The 14,925-nt window shown below is 34.3% G+C and overlaps 1 protein-coding gene across 1 annotated transcript; it reads left to right on the forward strand.

Moving 5' to 3' along the window:
- Positions 1-803: 803 nt before the first annotated feature.
- Positions 804-11,890, forward strand: LOC107792345 (TMV resistance protein N). Its single transcript, XM_016614555.2, has 5 exons — positions 804-1,577; positions 7,608-8,694; positions 8,871-9,146; positions 9,564-10,688; positions 10,867-11,890. Exons 1-5 carry the CDS (start codon positions 1,051-1,053, stop codon positions 11,566-11,568), a joined length of 3,717 nt encoding a protein of 1,238 aa, XP_016470041.2. The 5' UTR covers positions 804-1,050; the 3' UTR covers positions 11,569-11,890.
- Positions 11,891-14,925: the final 3,035 nt, after the last annotated feature.

Genomic DNA, 14,925 nt, shown 5'->3' on the forward strand with positions numbered 1-14,925 from the left:
GGATTATACTACGTATGTTGTTGTTTGTAAAAAGGAGTAATATTTTTTTAAATTTAATAAAAAAAATTAACTTAAACTTTTTACGAGAAGACTTGATATCCACCTAATGTTATAACATATTTAAGATCGTAAATTCTAAAGTCAAACAATCACATATATAACACGTTTAGAACCATGCTGTCAATTTTTTTTAATCTTTTCTAAATCTCATTGTCTAATAAAATAAGTTCACATAAATTAAAATGAATGAAATACATTGTCTCTTCCAAACATTATTTTCTTATTTGTTCGTTTAAGTAAGAATTATACTACCTCCGTTCTAGTTTATGTGAACCTATTTCCTTTTTGGTCTGTTCCAAAAAGAATTACGTACCAATTTCTAAATTTGGAAATAATTTTTCTTAAACTTACAATTCTACCCTTAATGAGAATCTTTTATAATCACACAAATACTCTGGGCCCCTTTTTGAATTGTTTAAGACCACAAATTCTAAAAGTCTTCATTTTTTCTTAAACTCCGTGCCTAATCAAACATGTTCACATAAATTGAAACGGAGGGAGTATTTTTTATTAATTTGAAAATAATTTAACGTGATGAACTTCTCGTTTTATCCTTAATTATAAGCTTATCACCACAAATGTTATTACATGCTTAAAATCACAAGTTAAAGATCTTACAACAAATAAATATTATATGTGGTGTATATGTAAGATCATAAATTTAAAATATTTTTATTAATTACTTTCTTCAATTTCAGTTAATTACGACACATAAATTGACAGCCAAGCAAAATTATTTTTTTATACATGATAGGAGTATTTGTTTGTGATTTCGCAAAAATTGGTAAAGCAAGCTATTAATCGAAAAATAAACAGCAGGACAAAAGACTAAAATATGAGGCAAGCAGTTCTTTCTCCTATATAATGATATAGACACAACGTAACCTCTAAGGAGGGCAAAAGGCAAGTAGCAAAATAATTCCTTTTCCTTTACAATAATATAAACGTAGCTTTCTGATGCAAGCAGTCTAAATTCCTTTTTCCTTTACAATGAGCACAGAAGACAGTAATGTGTCTTCTTCTTATCAGACGACGACTGATACTGAAACAAGTAGTCGTCGTCAATGGTCATATGACGTTTTCTTGAGTTTTAGGGGTGAAGATACTCGAAAGAGTTTTGTTGATCACCTCTACACCACTTTGCATGAAAAGGGGATTCATGCATTTCGAGACGACATAGAGTTACGGAGGGGAAAATTCATTTCCCCTGAACTCCTTAACGCAATTGAAAAGTCTAGGTTTGCAGTTGTCATTTTCTCAAAAAACTATGCCAATTCCTCCTGGTGTTTGGAGGAATTGAGGAAGATTGTTGATTGCACAAAGCATAGAGGGCAAACGCTGATGCCTGTCTTCTACGGAGTAGATCCTTCGGTAGTAAGAAAACAGAAGGGGAGTTATTTAGAAGCCTTTGCAGAACATGAAAAGAATTTCGAGGAAAAGAAGATCAAAGAATGGAGGGATGCTTTGAAGGAGGCAGCTAACATCTCTGGTTATGACGTCCAACACATGGAAGATGGGTAAGCAGCAATCTAACTCTTTAACTTAAATTTTTTATTTTAGCCACACAAATATTATTACTTAAAATTAAATCATAAATTTCAAAAAAAATTACTCCCTCCGTTGATTTAGTTCATTTTTATTCTGTTGCACATTTTTTAACTTTCATTTAACCATTTAACGCTTTTATAGAAAGTTAAGTTTCTTTTTCTTTTAAAAACAAAAAGTTAAAGTTGGTCTTTGGGCGACACTGGATGCATTTACATTATTACTCCATCCTTTCGTTCCACTTTATTTGAGATGGCTCCAAAATTTTAAAAAGAAATTAAAGAAAGATATTTAAACCTTGTATCATTCAGTTTAGAACGTCTAATAAGGAGATATTGCCAAACAAAGTACAATTAATGAAGCAGTATTTTTCTCTTCTACAATTTGGCAAATAATTTAATTCGATTCTAAATATACTCTATTACTCCATTTGTTTTCTGAGTATCGTTGTTCTAAACCAGTTAGAATATTTATTGGGCTATAAAAGCTTATCATAATAAAATGAGAAGCTCGATTTAAATTGTTTTTAAATTTATAAAGACAATACTTTTTAAATAGACTATATGAAGTAAACAATTCATTCTTTTCGGAAGGGAGTGCTACTAGTTTCTTCTAATGCCAAAATTTTAGGAGATGATATTTAAGGTTTGACATACTTAATAACAATATCTATCAGTTTATCTATAATTTAGGTAGTTTTTTTTATTATTATTTTAAGATAAATTCCATTTTTTATCATGGTATAAGAGTATCGTTCATGTTATTCTATTTTTTGATGTTGGACCCCTATGTTATGTTATCCACCCTCTATTTAGAAAGCTTGGGCATGCCGAAGGAGAGGATGTAAACTATGAAGTGTCCCATCGGTTGAAGGATGTTTTGGGCAATTCTCACATATGCGATAATATTTGAGATTGAATTAGACCTAAAATCTATTCTCGAGGAACAACCACTATATTTAACTAATTTTGCGTTTGGCCATAAGAATTATAAAATTCCAAAAAAAAAAAAAAAAAAAATTTAAGTGAAAATAATATTTGAAAATCAGAGTTGTGTTTGGACATAAATATAATTTTGGGTTGTTTTTGAAGTTTTGTGAGTAATCTGAGCGAAAATTTTGAAAAATATTTTGGGTTGTTTTTGAAGTTTTGTGAGTAATCTGAGCGAAAATTTTGAAAAATAGCTTTTTGGAGTTTTTCAAAATTTCGAAAAATTTCAAAATGCTTCTTCAGGTGAAAATTGAAAATTTTATAAATAAACGCTGATTTCAGAAAAAATTAAAAATTTTTTGAAAAAAGAAAAAAATTTGTTATGTCCAAATGGGCTCGTGTTTCAATGTTATTTGCTTTATATCCCTTTTGCTAACTTCATTTCTTACATATTATTATTTCACTAAAAAAATAAAGGTGATTGTTACCTAACATTTTAAACTTTTAAATTAGCTAATGACACAAGTCAATATCGTATTAGAGTAAGACTACACATCTCCGTGCAACGAAGTTTCAGATTTTCGTATTAGGTTTGATGTTGGATTAGACTCGGAATCTATAATTTTAACATAGTATTAGAATAAAACAAATTTTTACCTTACTAACTCTAACTTTTAGGTTGAGTTAGGTACTCAAAAACCAATTAGTATTGTTGCTTTTACCATCAAAAGGGCTGAAATCTATTTTAGCCTTCTCAACTATGTCCATTAGCACCTCATTTGTCTTATTCTTCAAATTAATTACTGTTGTTTCTTTTATTTGGGGTATCTTTATTACTTTTGTGGCAATACTTTTCCTTTAATTTCTTTCTATGATATTTGCATCATAACTTTTCGTATTTTTTTTTTTAAATTGGTTTTGAAAATATTTTTCTTGAACCAATTGTTTATCACAAATAGTCTCTCTACCTTTCACAAGATAGGAGTAGGGGTGTACATCGGTACATAGATCGGGTTGGTTCGAATTTTTTAATTACCAAACCTAATTGATGGTGTCGAGATTTTAAATCTATAAACCAAATCAAACCAACAAAGTTGAGTTTTTCAATCTCGATTTTTTTATTTATTTTTGGTTTTCGGGGTTTTTTCGATAAAGTCTTTATATCACAATATATATATAACTTGTGCTCAAAATATTTCTTTAATCCTAGTAGGATACAACTATATAGTGTATTTTTTAAGAAAATAACACAATAATATGAGATAAGTCATAGCATTGTACTAAAATATTCAATAACAAAGATATAATAAAATCGTATAAAATAAATATTGCTAATTAACAATCTATAATAAAAATGAATATAATTTAAAATTACTATATAAGTCACCTTAAAATAAGTACATCTAATAAGTACTATTAATTACATACTAAGCACTAAAAAAAAAGATAAACTAAGTCATGCATTTTTAGTATAAACCAATGCAAAACTAAAAATAGAGATCCAACACTATTGTCATTTCTATTGTTGAATTGAATTTATTTGTCATGACCCAATTTCTAATAAAGTCGTAATCGACACTCGGTGACTTAACTTGACCGAGCGAACCATCTTGGCTTCTCTATTCTGTTGTATTTCTGTTATGCAATGCATCTCAACACAATTCGATATGATTTAAAGTAAAAACTTTTCTAAATCTTCAAATGAAATAATATTCTGAAAAGAAATTCATTCTATTATCTTGAATACATTAAAAATAAATGTTATGCAAAGTGGACACCCATGACTCTGTTTAGACTCTATCTATGAAACCTGTAAAAAGTATTGAAATAATAAGATAAAATTCTAGAATCAACGAACTCCACGAACTAAAATGGAGCTCACCAAATCTTCCGGTAATGGGAGGAGAATATCCTAGCTCGTAACCTGCTTATCTACAAAATTTGTGCCTACATTTACATAGGTCAATGTAGGTTCCCATGAAGAGAACGTCAGTATACCACGACAATACTCAATAACTAAAGCAATCCTCCCACTAAAGCTGGAACAAGACTCTGAAAGAAGTATGTATACATGATATAAGAAAATTCTAAAAGCTTTTGATGAAGAGTTGAAACAAACAACTCATATATCTAGTATAAAGTTATTCTTTATGTCATTCACAAAAATTCTCTTCTTTTCTCTATAGATATATAAGCTCTCTTGAAACAATCTTTGTAAATTTTCCAACGCATTTTCTTTTCTTTTCTTTTCTGGGGAGTTACATTTATTCTGACATTCTTTCTGATTCTGAAAATGTCACCATATGATCGGTATGGTGGACGATCCTCCCACTAAAGCTAGAACGAGACTCTGAAAGAAGTATGTATGCATGATATAAGAAAATGATGAAGAGTTGAAACAAACAACTCATATATCTAGTATAAAGTTTTTCTTTATGTAATTCACAAAAATTCTCTTCTTTTCTCTATAGATATATAAACTTTCTTGAAACAATCTTTGTAAATTTTCCAACGCATTTTCTTTTCTATTCTTTTCCGGGGAGTTCCATTGATTCTAACATTCTTTCTGATTCTGATCTTGATTCTGAAAATGTCACCATATGATCGGTATGGTGGACGATCCCAGTCTGATTGCTTGGACCCCATTCCTGTGGTGCCTCACAGTTCAAGGTTCTAGCATGCTCACGTTCTTGTGCCTTACCAGGGCACTTCTATCATAGTTTCCGAATCAACGGTATGCTAATCTCCTACTCTGGCACGAGTAGTTTCGGGGTAACATAAACTATTAGAGGCTATGAACCCTTCTCATAGATCTAAGAAAACTCCCAAAATATTCTTCTGAGTAATTCTTGTGTCACAAAATTTAAAACAATAATATATCTTCATAGTTCTTATCAAAACAATTCCATAAAATCATGTAAAAGAAATTTTCAATAGTCTATACATAAAAGAAACATATGCAAGTCATGAATGCAAGAGACATGATTTATGGAACAACAGACTATTCTTGAGTTATTAACCATGATAATCATCAAAGATCTTTTCTACAATTCTAATGGATAATGTGAGTCCACTCATTCCATTCAGAGCCCACATTAACACCCTATATAGTCTAACAATAACTTATGTCATGATATTTGTTAGAAGACAACTTTAGTAAAAGCATTGTCTCTACTTACCTTGATTCCTTGCTTTTGAATACTTTCGTTTGCTCCAATCCAATTAGTTCAACTCACCAAACAAATCTATACATAGTTAATTTAAAGATCAATACTAGAAGTTTCAAGATTTCTAAAATATAGAAACCCTAGGTTTGATTCTTCTCTCTTTCTAGGGTTCATCAATAATCCAAGTTCTTGTAGTAGTTTATAGGAACAAATATCAACCATAAACCTCTCTAACAATCGTGGTTGAAAGTGGTTACGAGACATTCCTTGAATCGCGAAACCCTAGGTTAGTGGAGAGACCCTGTTCTTGAGTTCTTGTTCAGAATCTAGCGATTTTGAGATGAAATATTATTAGAATTGATGTTTGAAAGTAGTATTCTAATGTTAATCGCATTGAAAACTCACCTTAGGTAGTATGAGAATCCTTGGATGACTTGAGGATGAGAGGGGAGGTTTAATCTTTAAAGAATGAGGCTATTTTCTCTCTCTCTCTCCATCCCTTTTATTTCAGTTTCACGCCTTCGGCGTCACGGTCCACGCCCAGCCCCATCCAAAATACCCCAACTAAAATTACTTTTGATTTTGGCATTTGGATTCGCGCCTGGCGCACCCCTGGGCGCCCAAAACGTGACCCATTTTTCTGACATGATAGTCTTTAGTAAAATGCCTATAACATTTTATAGGAACATCGAAATGAAGAACGGTTTGAAGTATTAGAAACTAGACCTCAAGGATTTCTTTTTATATGTAGCTCAAATCTCAATTCATTATATAATGATAGATATGCTCATTGAAATTAGTTCATATGCGGCTAAGGTCATTTTCATCCCTTAAACAACTCCAATGGATTCCAATTTACTCATCTCCTCTTATAGCCATCTATTCAACCTTTTAAACATAAGATTTATGTATTTATGCCTTCATAACTTTTTAAACATATTTGTGTCCCACTTAGAGCTTGAGCAAGAACATTATACTTAGCAAAAGTTTTTTTGGGGGGGGGGGCTTTACATTATTTTGTTAGCATTAGTATTGATTTGAATTTTATTTGAATTACTATATTTATGAGCTATAAAATTTATTGGACAATTCAAGAATGTTAAGTCCAAGCTTGAAATAATATATTAAAAGATAAAATCGTGAATTTTTTTAAGAAATATTTATAAATTACATTACAATAAAAATTTATATGCATAAAATATTTTTAAAAATTATATAAATGTAATGTTGGGTTGGTTTGATTTCAGTCAGACTTTTTAAAGGTAAAACCAAACCTAATCAATTATGATCGTATTTGTTTCCCATTACTAAACCAAATCAAACCTAACCATGTCGGATTTTTTCCTGGTTTGACTCGGATTCAGTTTGGTACGATTTACCGATATTTTTTGTACACCCCTGGGTAGGGGTAAGGTCTGCGTAACCCTCTCAAGACCCCACATGCGAGATTTCACTTTCTTGCATTTATCACTGCAAAACTCTTACTCTTGTGACATAGTTGGGTAGCTTCATGACAAATTTGATGTTACTTCTCACAAAGTATATTAACTCTATCCACCAAGGTTAGAATAGATGAGATGAATCATCTAGTATTTTTTATCTCTGTTGGGAATTGAAAGTGAGGTTTTATAGTTCTAACCCATTTTATTGACAACTAGGCCGCACCCTTGCATAATCAAGCTTGCGCAGGGTTTATATTTTTTACTAGTTTAATTTTGGCCCCAACACATCCCTAGAATTTCTTAATACCATACAATCCCCAAATTAAAGTAGTGCCAAATAGCTAGGTTAATCGAAGTTTCAGTGAATAATAATAATAATAACTGTCATTAGTATTAGCATGATAACGTTGTTTATTCCAAACTTAAACGTGAAATTTCACTGTCTATCTCCTACTTTAATTTAGGCATGAGTCGAGGTGCATGAGACAAATTGCAGTTGCAATTTTGAACAAGTTGGGCCATGTACGACCTAAAATTGCAGACAATCTAGTCGGGATCGAGCCCCAAGTACAAAACTTAATATCTCTGCTGAATACAAATTCTGAGACTGATGTTCGCATAATTGGGATATGGGGTATGGGCGGCATCGGCAAATCAACCATAGCACGAGCTGTTTTTGATCAACTTCAAGAAATGTTTGAAGGTGGCTGCTTTCTTGATAACGTTAGAGAAGCTGCATCAAAATTTGGACTGCAAGCTTTGGCTGAAAAATTGCTTTCCGAGACATTAAAAGAGACCAAAGACAATCTTTACAGCAGCACCAACTTACTGATGAACAGGTTGAGCTATAAAAAAGTGATGATCGTTCTGGACGACGTGGATCAAGATGAACAGATAGAAAACCTGATAGCTGGAGGGCACAAAGGGTTCGGAGCTGGTAGTAGAATAATTATCACAACAAGAAACAAGCAATTGCTATCTTCTTGTGGAGTGGACCAAGTTTATGAAGTTAGCCTATTAGGAACTAATGAGGCTTTGATGCTCTTCAACAGGTTCGCCTTCAAGGAAGCTCAACCGCATGATCATTTCATGGAACTAGCGTTACGAGTGGTGAAATGTGCTTGGGGACTCCCCTTGGCCCTCAAAGTTTTGGGATGTTTTTTGCACAAAAGAGAAAAAGAAGAATGGGAGAGCGAGTTGACGAGGTTGGAAGGTATTCCTCATGATGATGTGATAGGGAAACTTAAGTTAAGCATTGATGCATTGAATGATTTAGACAAGCAGATATTGCTTGATATTGCTTGTTTCTTTAAGGGGAAACGAAGAGAACCTGTGATCAAGAAATTCCATGCTTTCGGTTTCAAACCTGAAATTGGAATACCAGTGCTTGTTCAAAGATCTTTGTTATCTATATCTGATGATGACAGATTTCAGATGCATGATTTAGTTCAAGAAACCGCTTGGTACATGGTTCGCCAGGGACAAATTAAAGAGAAATACAGCAGGTTGTGGATTCCTGACGATATATGTGATGTTATGTCAAAGAAATCGGTAAGTTTGGCTACCTAATAGCACCTTACTCACTAGTACATGATATATTGAACTGCTGCATAATTTATACTAGTACAATTTCAGGTAACAGTGTGTTACTTTCTAACTTTTAACAGCAGCATATACAGAGTCCTTCACATATAACGGCTACATTATTACTCTTATATGATATGCAGGGTACAGAAGCGATTCAGGCAATAATATTGACTTACCCACAAAAAGAGAAATTGAACTTATCATCACAGGCATTAAAAGGTATGGAAAATCTACGTCTGCTCAAAATCCGCAATGCCTACTTCAATAGAGGTCCAAGTTATCTTCCGAATGGGTTACAATGGCTCAATTGGCACAAGTTTCCCTCAACCTCTCTTCCACAAGACTTTGAGGGAGAAAAGCTTGTCGGACTTAAGCTAAGTCGTGGCCAAATTTTGCAACTATGGCCAGAACCTAAGGTACCCTTTGCCATCTAAAACATTGTTTTTTGCTGAAGATTTTTCAGTTTTTTTCTTTGTTACAGTAGGGAGCATAGCTTAATACTGTACAAACTAAACTCTTTACCCTATCATAACTGTATTGAGGATTTTATTGCATACTTTAGATAGAAAGTACTGCTTCTCTTACAATGCGATTTCATATATAAGGTTTCGTTTCTATCGGTACTGTACCAATTATTTGACTAGCAATTTTCTTAATTAATTAAAGTGAGTTTTTGGTAAATTTAATCATTCATATGTTTCATCAAAGAAACCTCAAATTAACAGCAAATCAAACAAAGCTAGTTGGCTTTAAAACTAGATAAGGTAGATTACAAAACAACAACAAAAATCTTTTCATTGTTTCTCACTCTCTTTGGTTTTTGACTTAATCAGAACCTTGAGCAGTTGAAGTATTTGAACCTCAGCTACTCCAATGGGCTAATTAACAGTCCAGATTTCAGCATGATGCCAAATCTTGAAAAGTTGAATCTTAGCAACTGTAAAAACTTGGTAGTAGTTCATGAGTCAATTGGAACACTTCAAAGGCTTAAATACTTGAATATGTCTCACTGCTCAAAGCTCAGTCGTCTTCCGAATACCATTCACCTTGAATCTTTGGAAATTTTTCTTCTTTGGGACTGCACCAAACTTGAAAATTTTCCTCAAGTTATTGGCTTAATGCCAAATCTTTCAGAACTTCACTTGGAAGGGACTGCTATTAAAGAGCTACCCGACTCCCTGATAAATATCAGTGGCCTTGTGTCCATAAACCTCAGCAATTGCAAATGCCTGGAAAATATAACCTACAGCATCTGCGGTTTGAGATGTCTCCGTAGTCTTAATCTCTCTGGCTGTTCAAAACTCGAGACATTGCCCGAAACTCTTGGCCAATTGGAAACTTTGGAAGAAGTCCTTGTGGATGGAACTGCAATTACCAAGCTACCATCAACTATCTCCAAAATGGGGAACTTGAAAATCCTTTCTTTCAGTGGATGCAAGAATATTAAAAAGGATACGTCATTTGGAGTGGCAAGTTTAAGCAAGTTCACTTCAATGACAAATGTCAAGAATCTTATGAAACGATCAGATGCTGAGAGAAAGAAGCCACAAACAGCACGGCCATCCTTATCTGGTTTGCGTTACTTGAAGAAATTAGACCTCAGTGACTCTGATTTGGTAGATGAAGTTGCTACTGATGTTTGGCACTTGGCCTCATTGGAGGAGTTAAATTTGAGCCGAAATAATTTTGTGCAATGTCCTTCAAAAATATCTGGACTCCCGGGATTCAAAGTCCTGAAATTGGAAGAATGCAAGAGACTTGAAGTACTGCCTGATCTTCCATTGAGTATTGCTGTGATAGAGGCAAACGAGTGCCCGGCCCTACACACTCTTGGAAATCTTTCAACCCGACATGCATTCTTAAGGAAGGTTTCCTTTTCCAATTGTCACAAATTGCATGAACAAAGCAAGAAAACTGGCATTTTTGCTGTGGATTTGTTGTTGGAACTGCTACTTCAGGTACGCACGCCTCTCCATGCTGTTTTTCAGCATATATGCTTACACTATATATTCCACATTTATGTATCTGTTACTCCGTTTACCCGACATGTAGTGTTGGAATTATATGATATAAAGCACCAAGCAACAGAAATACCATAATGACAATATTCACTGTCACTTGGATTTTGTGCAACAGGGGCACTCCATCATATATGGTCGCTTCAGTATACTGATTGCTGGAGGAAAAATTCCCGTGTGGTTTGATCATCAGAAAGTAGGCGGTTCTATCTCAGTGCAGCTACCTTCAGATTGGCAAGATAACATTGTGGGAATTGCAGTGTGTTTCGTTTTGGACAGTTTTATTCCGAAGTCAAAACTAGGTGTTACTTTCAAGTTGGTTAGCCCAGACCACAGAGAATACACTTCTGAAAATGCACCTTCTGCTGCTTCAAAGATGGGAGAAGTGTACGATTCTGATCACGTGTGGATAACTTATATCTCTTTCAATCTTTTTCGTCTCCTCTTCCCTGATTTCACAACTGAAGATTGGTCTAAAGTTTGTGGTAGTCTTTCAATTAGAATAAGGCAGGATCCGTGGACAAAGGTAAGGAGGTGTGGAATTCAGCTTGTTTACAAACAAGATTTGAGCACATTGGCAGCTGAACGTGCAGGGGTTAATAAAGATTCAGCTGGGAGCAAAGAATTAGTGGTGTATGAAGGAGGAGGTAAAGAAAGTAAAGAAGAAGCTGTGATCAAAGAGGATATTGCTGCACTTATGGCTGGTGTTACTGAATTGAATTGGGATGTTGACCCCATTGAGCAAGATACCACTCAGCTCATGAATTTGAGGAAATCAATTGCCTATAAAATTCAAAAGACTCTCTCTTTTGAATGCTAGCTTCTGTCCATCAGCAGTTGTTGGTTGATGGTTCTTGCTCATGATTGGCAACTTACGTTGGTTTGTTGGTTTGTTTGTTTGTGGCTTGAGTTTGCTAATGAAACTAAGAGAGTAAGTGTCTATTGGCTTTATTTTGTTGAATTGATTGGCTTGTTGTACCATAAGAAAAGAAGGGAACAAATCTAAGTTTCAAGCGTTGTAGTTTTCTTATGTTTGGTTTGTATCTTAATTAGTGTGCTTTTTGTGGGGTTTTATATATGGACCTAAATGTAATTGTGTCTACTTGTATAAATTGAAGAGTGCTGCTTGTATTTTGTTAAAAGCTCTAGTGAATTGGATTTATAGTTTATTATTATTATATAAAATAGCATGAAATCCCATAATTACACGAACTAATAGAATGTGCCTCAAGGGTGTGTTAGGTAGGAAGGAAAATATTTCCATTCATACCAAACACACCCCAAATTAAAATTAACTAGCCTGTAAGGGGTGTAGTTTTCCAGTGTCGAAGGCAAAATTTTGCCACTTGTATCTACAAAAAATTTCCTAATTAAAGCACACGCTAATTTAGGACAGATCACAGGTAAAAAAAAATATTTTTCGGGCATGCATCAAGTACTACACAAGCTAAAAATCAATAATCTTAATAACAAAAGAATAATATTGAATCCTGTTGACTGTCCAAACATGTTTTCTTGAAGTTTAATATATAAACTATTGAAAGATATTAAAGGAAAAGAAAAATATACAGTTGTAACATCAAATACTATACCTCATGTGCAAAGGAATTCGCCATTAGACCTTATCCTCTCTTGTCACCCTATAGCAATAGAGTTTGGCCCAATCTGTACAAAAAGGGAATAATGAGTCAGTTCTTCAAGGCAAAAGGTACAAAGAAGACATACCTTGGCCCAAACTAATTGGGTCCAGTTGTCACGCCCCGAACCTGGGCCGGGACGTAACACGACACCCGATGCCTGACTATATGTGACTGAGCGAACCAACTGGCTGGCTAAATCAACATATGATATCATAACATACTGAATGCTGAATAAACTAACGCATGTTGATATACTGAAAGTTGGAATGATATAAATCAAGTGCGGAAATACTAATATAAGTCTGAAACATAACTTTAGCCAACATTGCTTGAAATGAAAAGTATGCGACTCTGTCTAACTGTTATTCTAGTCTATGAAGCCTCTAATGAAGTACTGAAAACACTGACTCTCTGTAAATACTTAAAGAATGTAAAGTAATGGTAATGCTCAGAAAGAACTGGGGCTCACAAAATAGCTGGTACGAAAATCCTAGCGCTCTGAATCGTCAACCTGTAAATCGTTACATGCATCACGAGATGCAGGCCCCGGGCAAAAGGGACATCAGTATATTTGAATTGCACTGGTATGTAAAACAATTGAAAGAAAGAAAGAACTGTAAATACTGAAACTGAAACTAAACTGATCACTGATTACTGATCACTGATAACTGATAACTGAACTGAGCAAAGGAAGTAAGGATATGAATACTCCCTCTTCTGAATGATGAACCACCTGTTTATCTGATAAACTACGGCCTCGGGCCCACTATATATGTGCACAAGCTATGGTCTCGGGCCCAAGTATACGTATACATAACTACAACCTCAGGCCCAAAATGAATAAAGAATAAACTACGGCCTCAGGCACAAACATGCATAAAGCATAAACTACGGCCCCAGGCCCAAATACAAGTGTTCAGCATTGACTTGGTATGTCGATTTATAATCACCCAATCAAATCATGCTTTCAAAATAAGCGATACAATCCTATTATAAAGTCCATATTTACCATATCCACTCAAGAATATATGTATTATGTGGTAAAATACTAGACTTTTTGCTGCTCGACTTTCACTTGTTGATATTTTAGACACTTAGCTACAAAGTCTGCGACGTTATTTTTCATGTTATTCCACCAATAAATATTATTGAGAATGATACATCTTTGGGGAACCTTGGTGGATAGAAGACCTGGAATTATGGCTTCTAATATGATCCTTCCTCTCTAAGTCCATCTATGTGTGGAACACACTGTCCCTGTTGGTACCTCAAAGTACCATCATCTCCCCCTTGTTCAAAGGTCATCGTCTTATACTTGTGAATCCTCTCTTTCAGCTGTAACAAGCAGGGATTATCAAATTGTTTCTCCTTCACTTAGGCTACTAAGAAGGAACAAGTCCAGTTCTGGACAACAACTCCACCATCTTCGGATTCCGAAAGTTGAACTCCTAGCTTGGCTAAGCAGTGAACTTCTTTCACCATAGTTCTCTTGTATGCCTCAATCATGAGCTATACTTCCCATATTTGCTTATCTTTTTAAGGTACTTCCTGAAAACACTTATACTATTGTTGTGAGCTAAGTCTTTGACCAGTAATCCAAAAATTAGAGTCTCGTGCAATGACACTACCCTCGTGACATATAACTAAGTTGTCCAACAGGACGGGCCGTCCCATCTCGGTCCCATCCCGTGTTCCGTCCCGTCCCATTAATTCTAAACGGGATGGGCCCATGTTAAACGGGACACAGGATGGGACGGGATGGCCATTTCGTCCCGTTTGTCCTGTCCCGTCCCGTCCCGTCCCGTCCCGTCCTATCCCGTCCCATCCCGTCCCGCCTATCCCGCGTCCTATTCTTTTTGTGCATTATATACAATAAACTTATAATCCTGCTTTTCAAGGTTTTTCTAAGACCACGGTTAGAAATGATGTTTTTAAATTTCAAACCGAATATCTTCAGTATATTTTGTTGTGTATTTTTTCACTTATATTGTAAAGTGTCTATAACATCTGATATAGGTCATAGTCCTAATGGTTGTGATTATTTAACTGTTACATGTTATTGGACTGATCATCACTGGAACATGCAAAAACGTATTATTGGTTATAAATTTGTTAATTCAAAACACACTGGAGCATATATTGCAACTACTGTTCTACAAATTATTGATTTTTATGGACTCATTGATAAAGTTTTAACTATCACCTTAGATAATACTTCTGCTAAGTACTAACACAAATGTATCAACTAGCTTAATGAAATGATTACAAAATTAATCCAACTTACGCACCGGCCATTAATGAAATGATTGCAAAATTTAAAAAGTATTTTTTTCCTATTCCCCAAGTTTATTTAATTTCTACTATACTTAACCCATCTTTAAAATTAAGGGGTGCAAATGGACTTGTTCGTAAAATTTATGAGAATTTAGCAATTCAAGAAAATGAACAACCATCTCTCGAAGACTGCCAAGCTAACATATATTCTTATGTTAGATCAATGTTTGATAAATATAAATTTATGGAAACAACAGGTGGTG

Source organism: Nicotiana tabacum, chromosome 17 (assembly GCF_000715075.1).
Source record: "Nicotiana tabacum cultivar K326 chromosome 17, ASM71507v2, whole genome shotgun sequence".
Taxonomy (NCBI): domain Eukaryota; kingdom Viridiplantae; phylum Streptophyta; class Magnoliopsida; order Solanales; family Solanaceae; genus Nicotiana; species Nicotiana tabacum.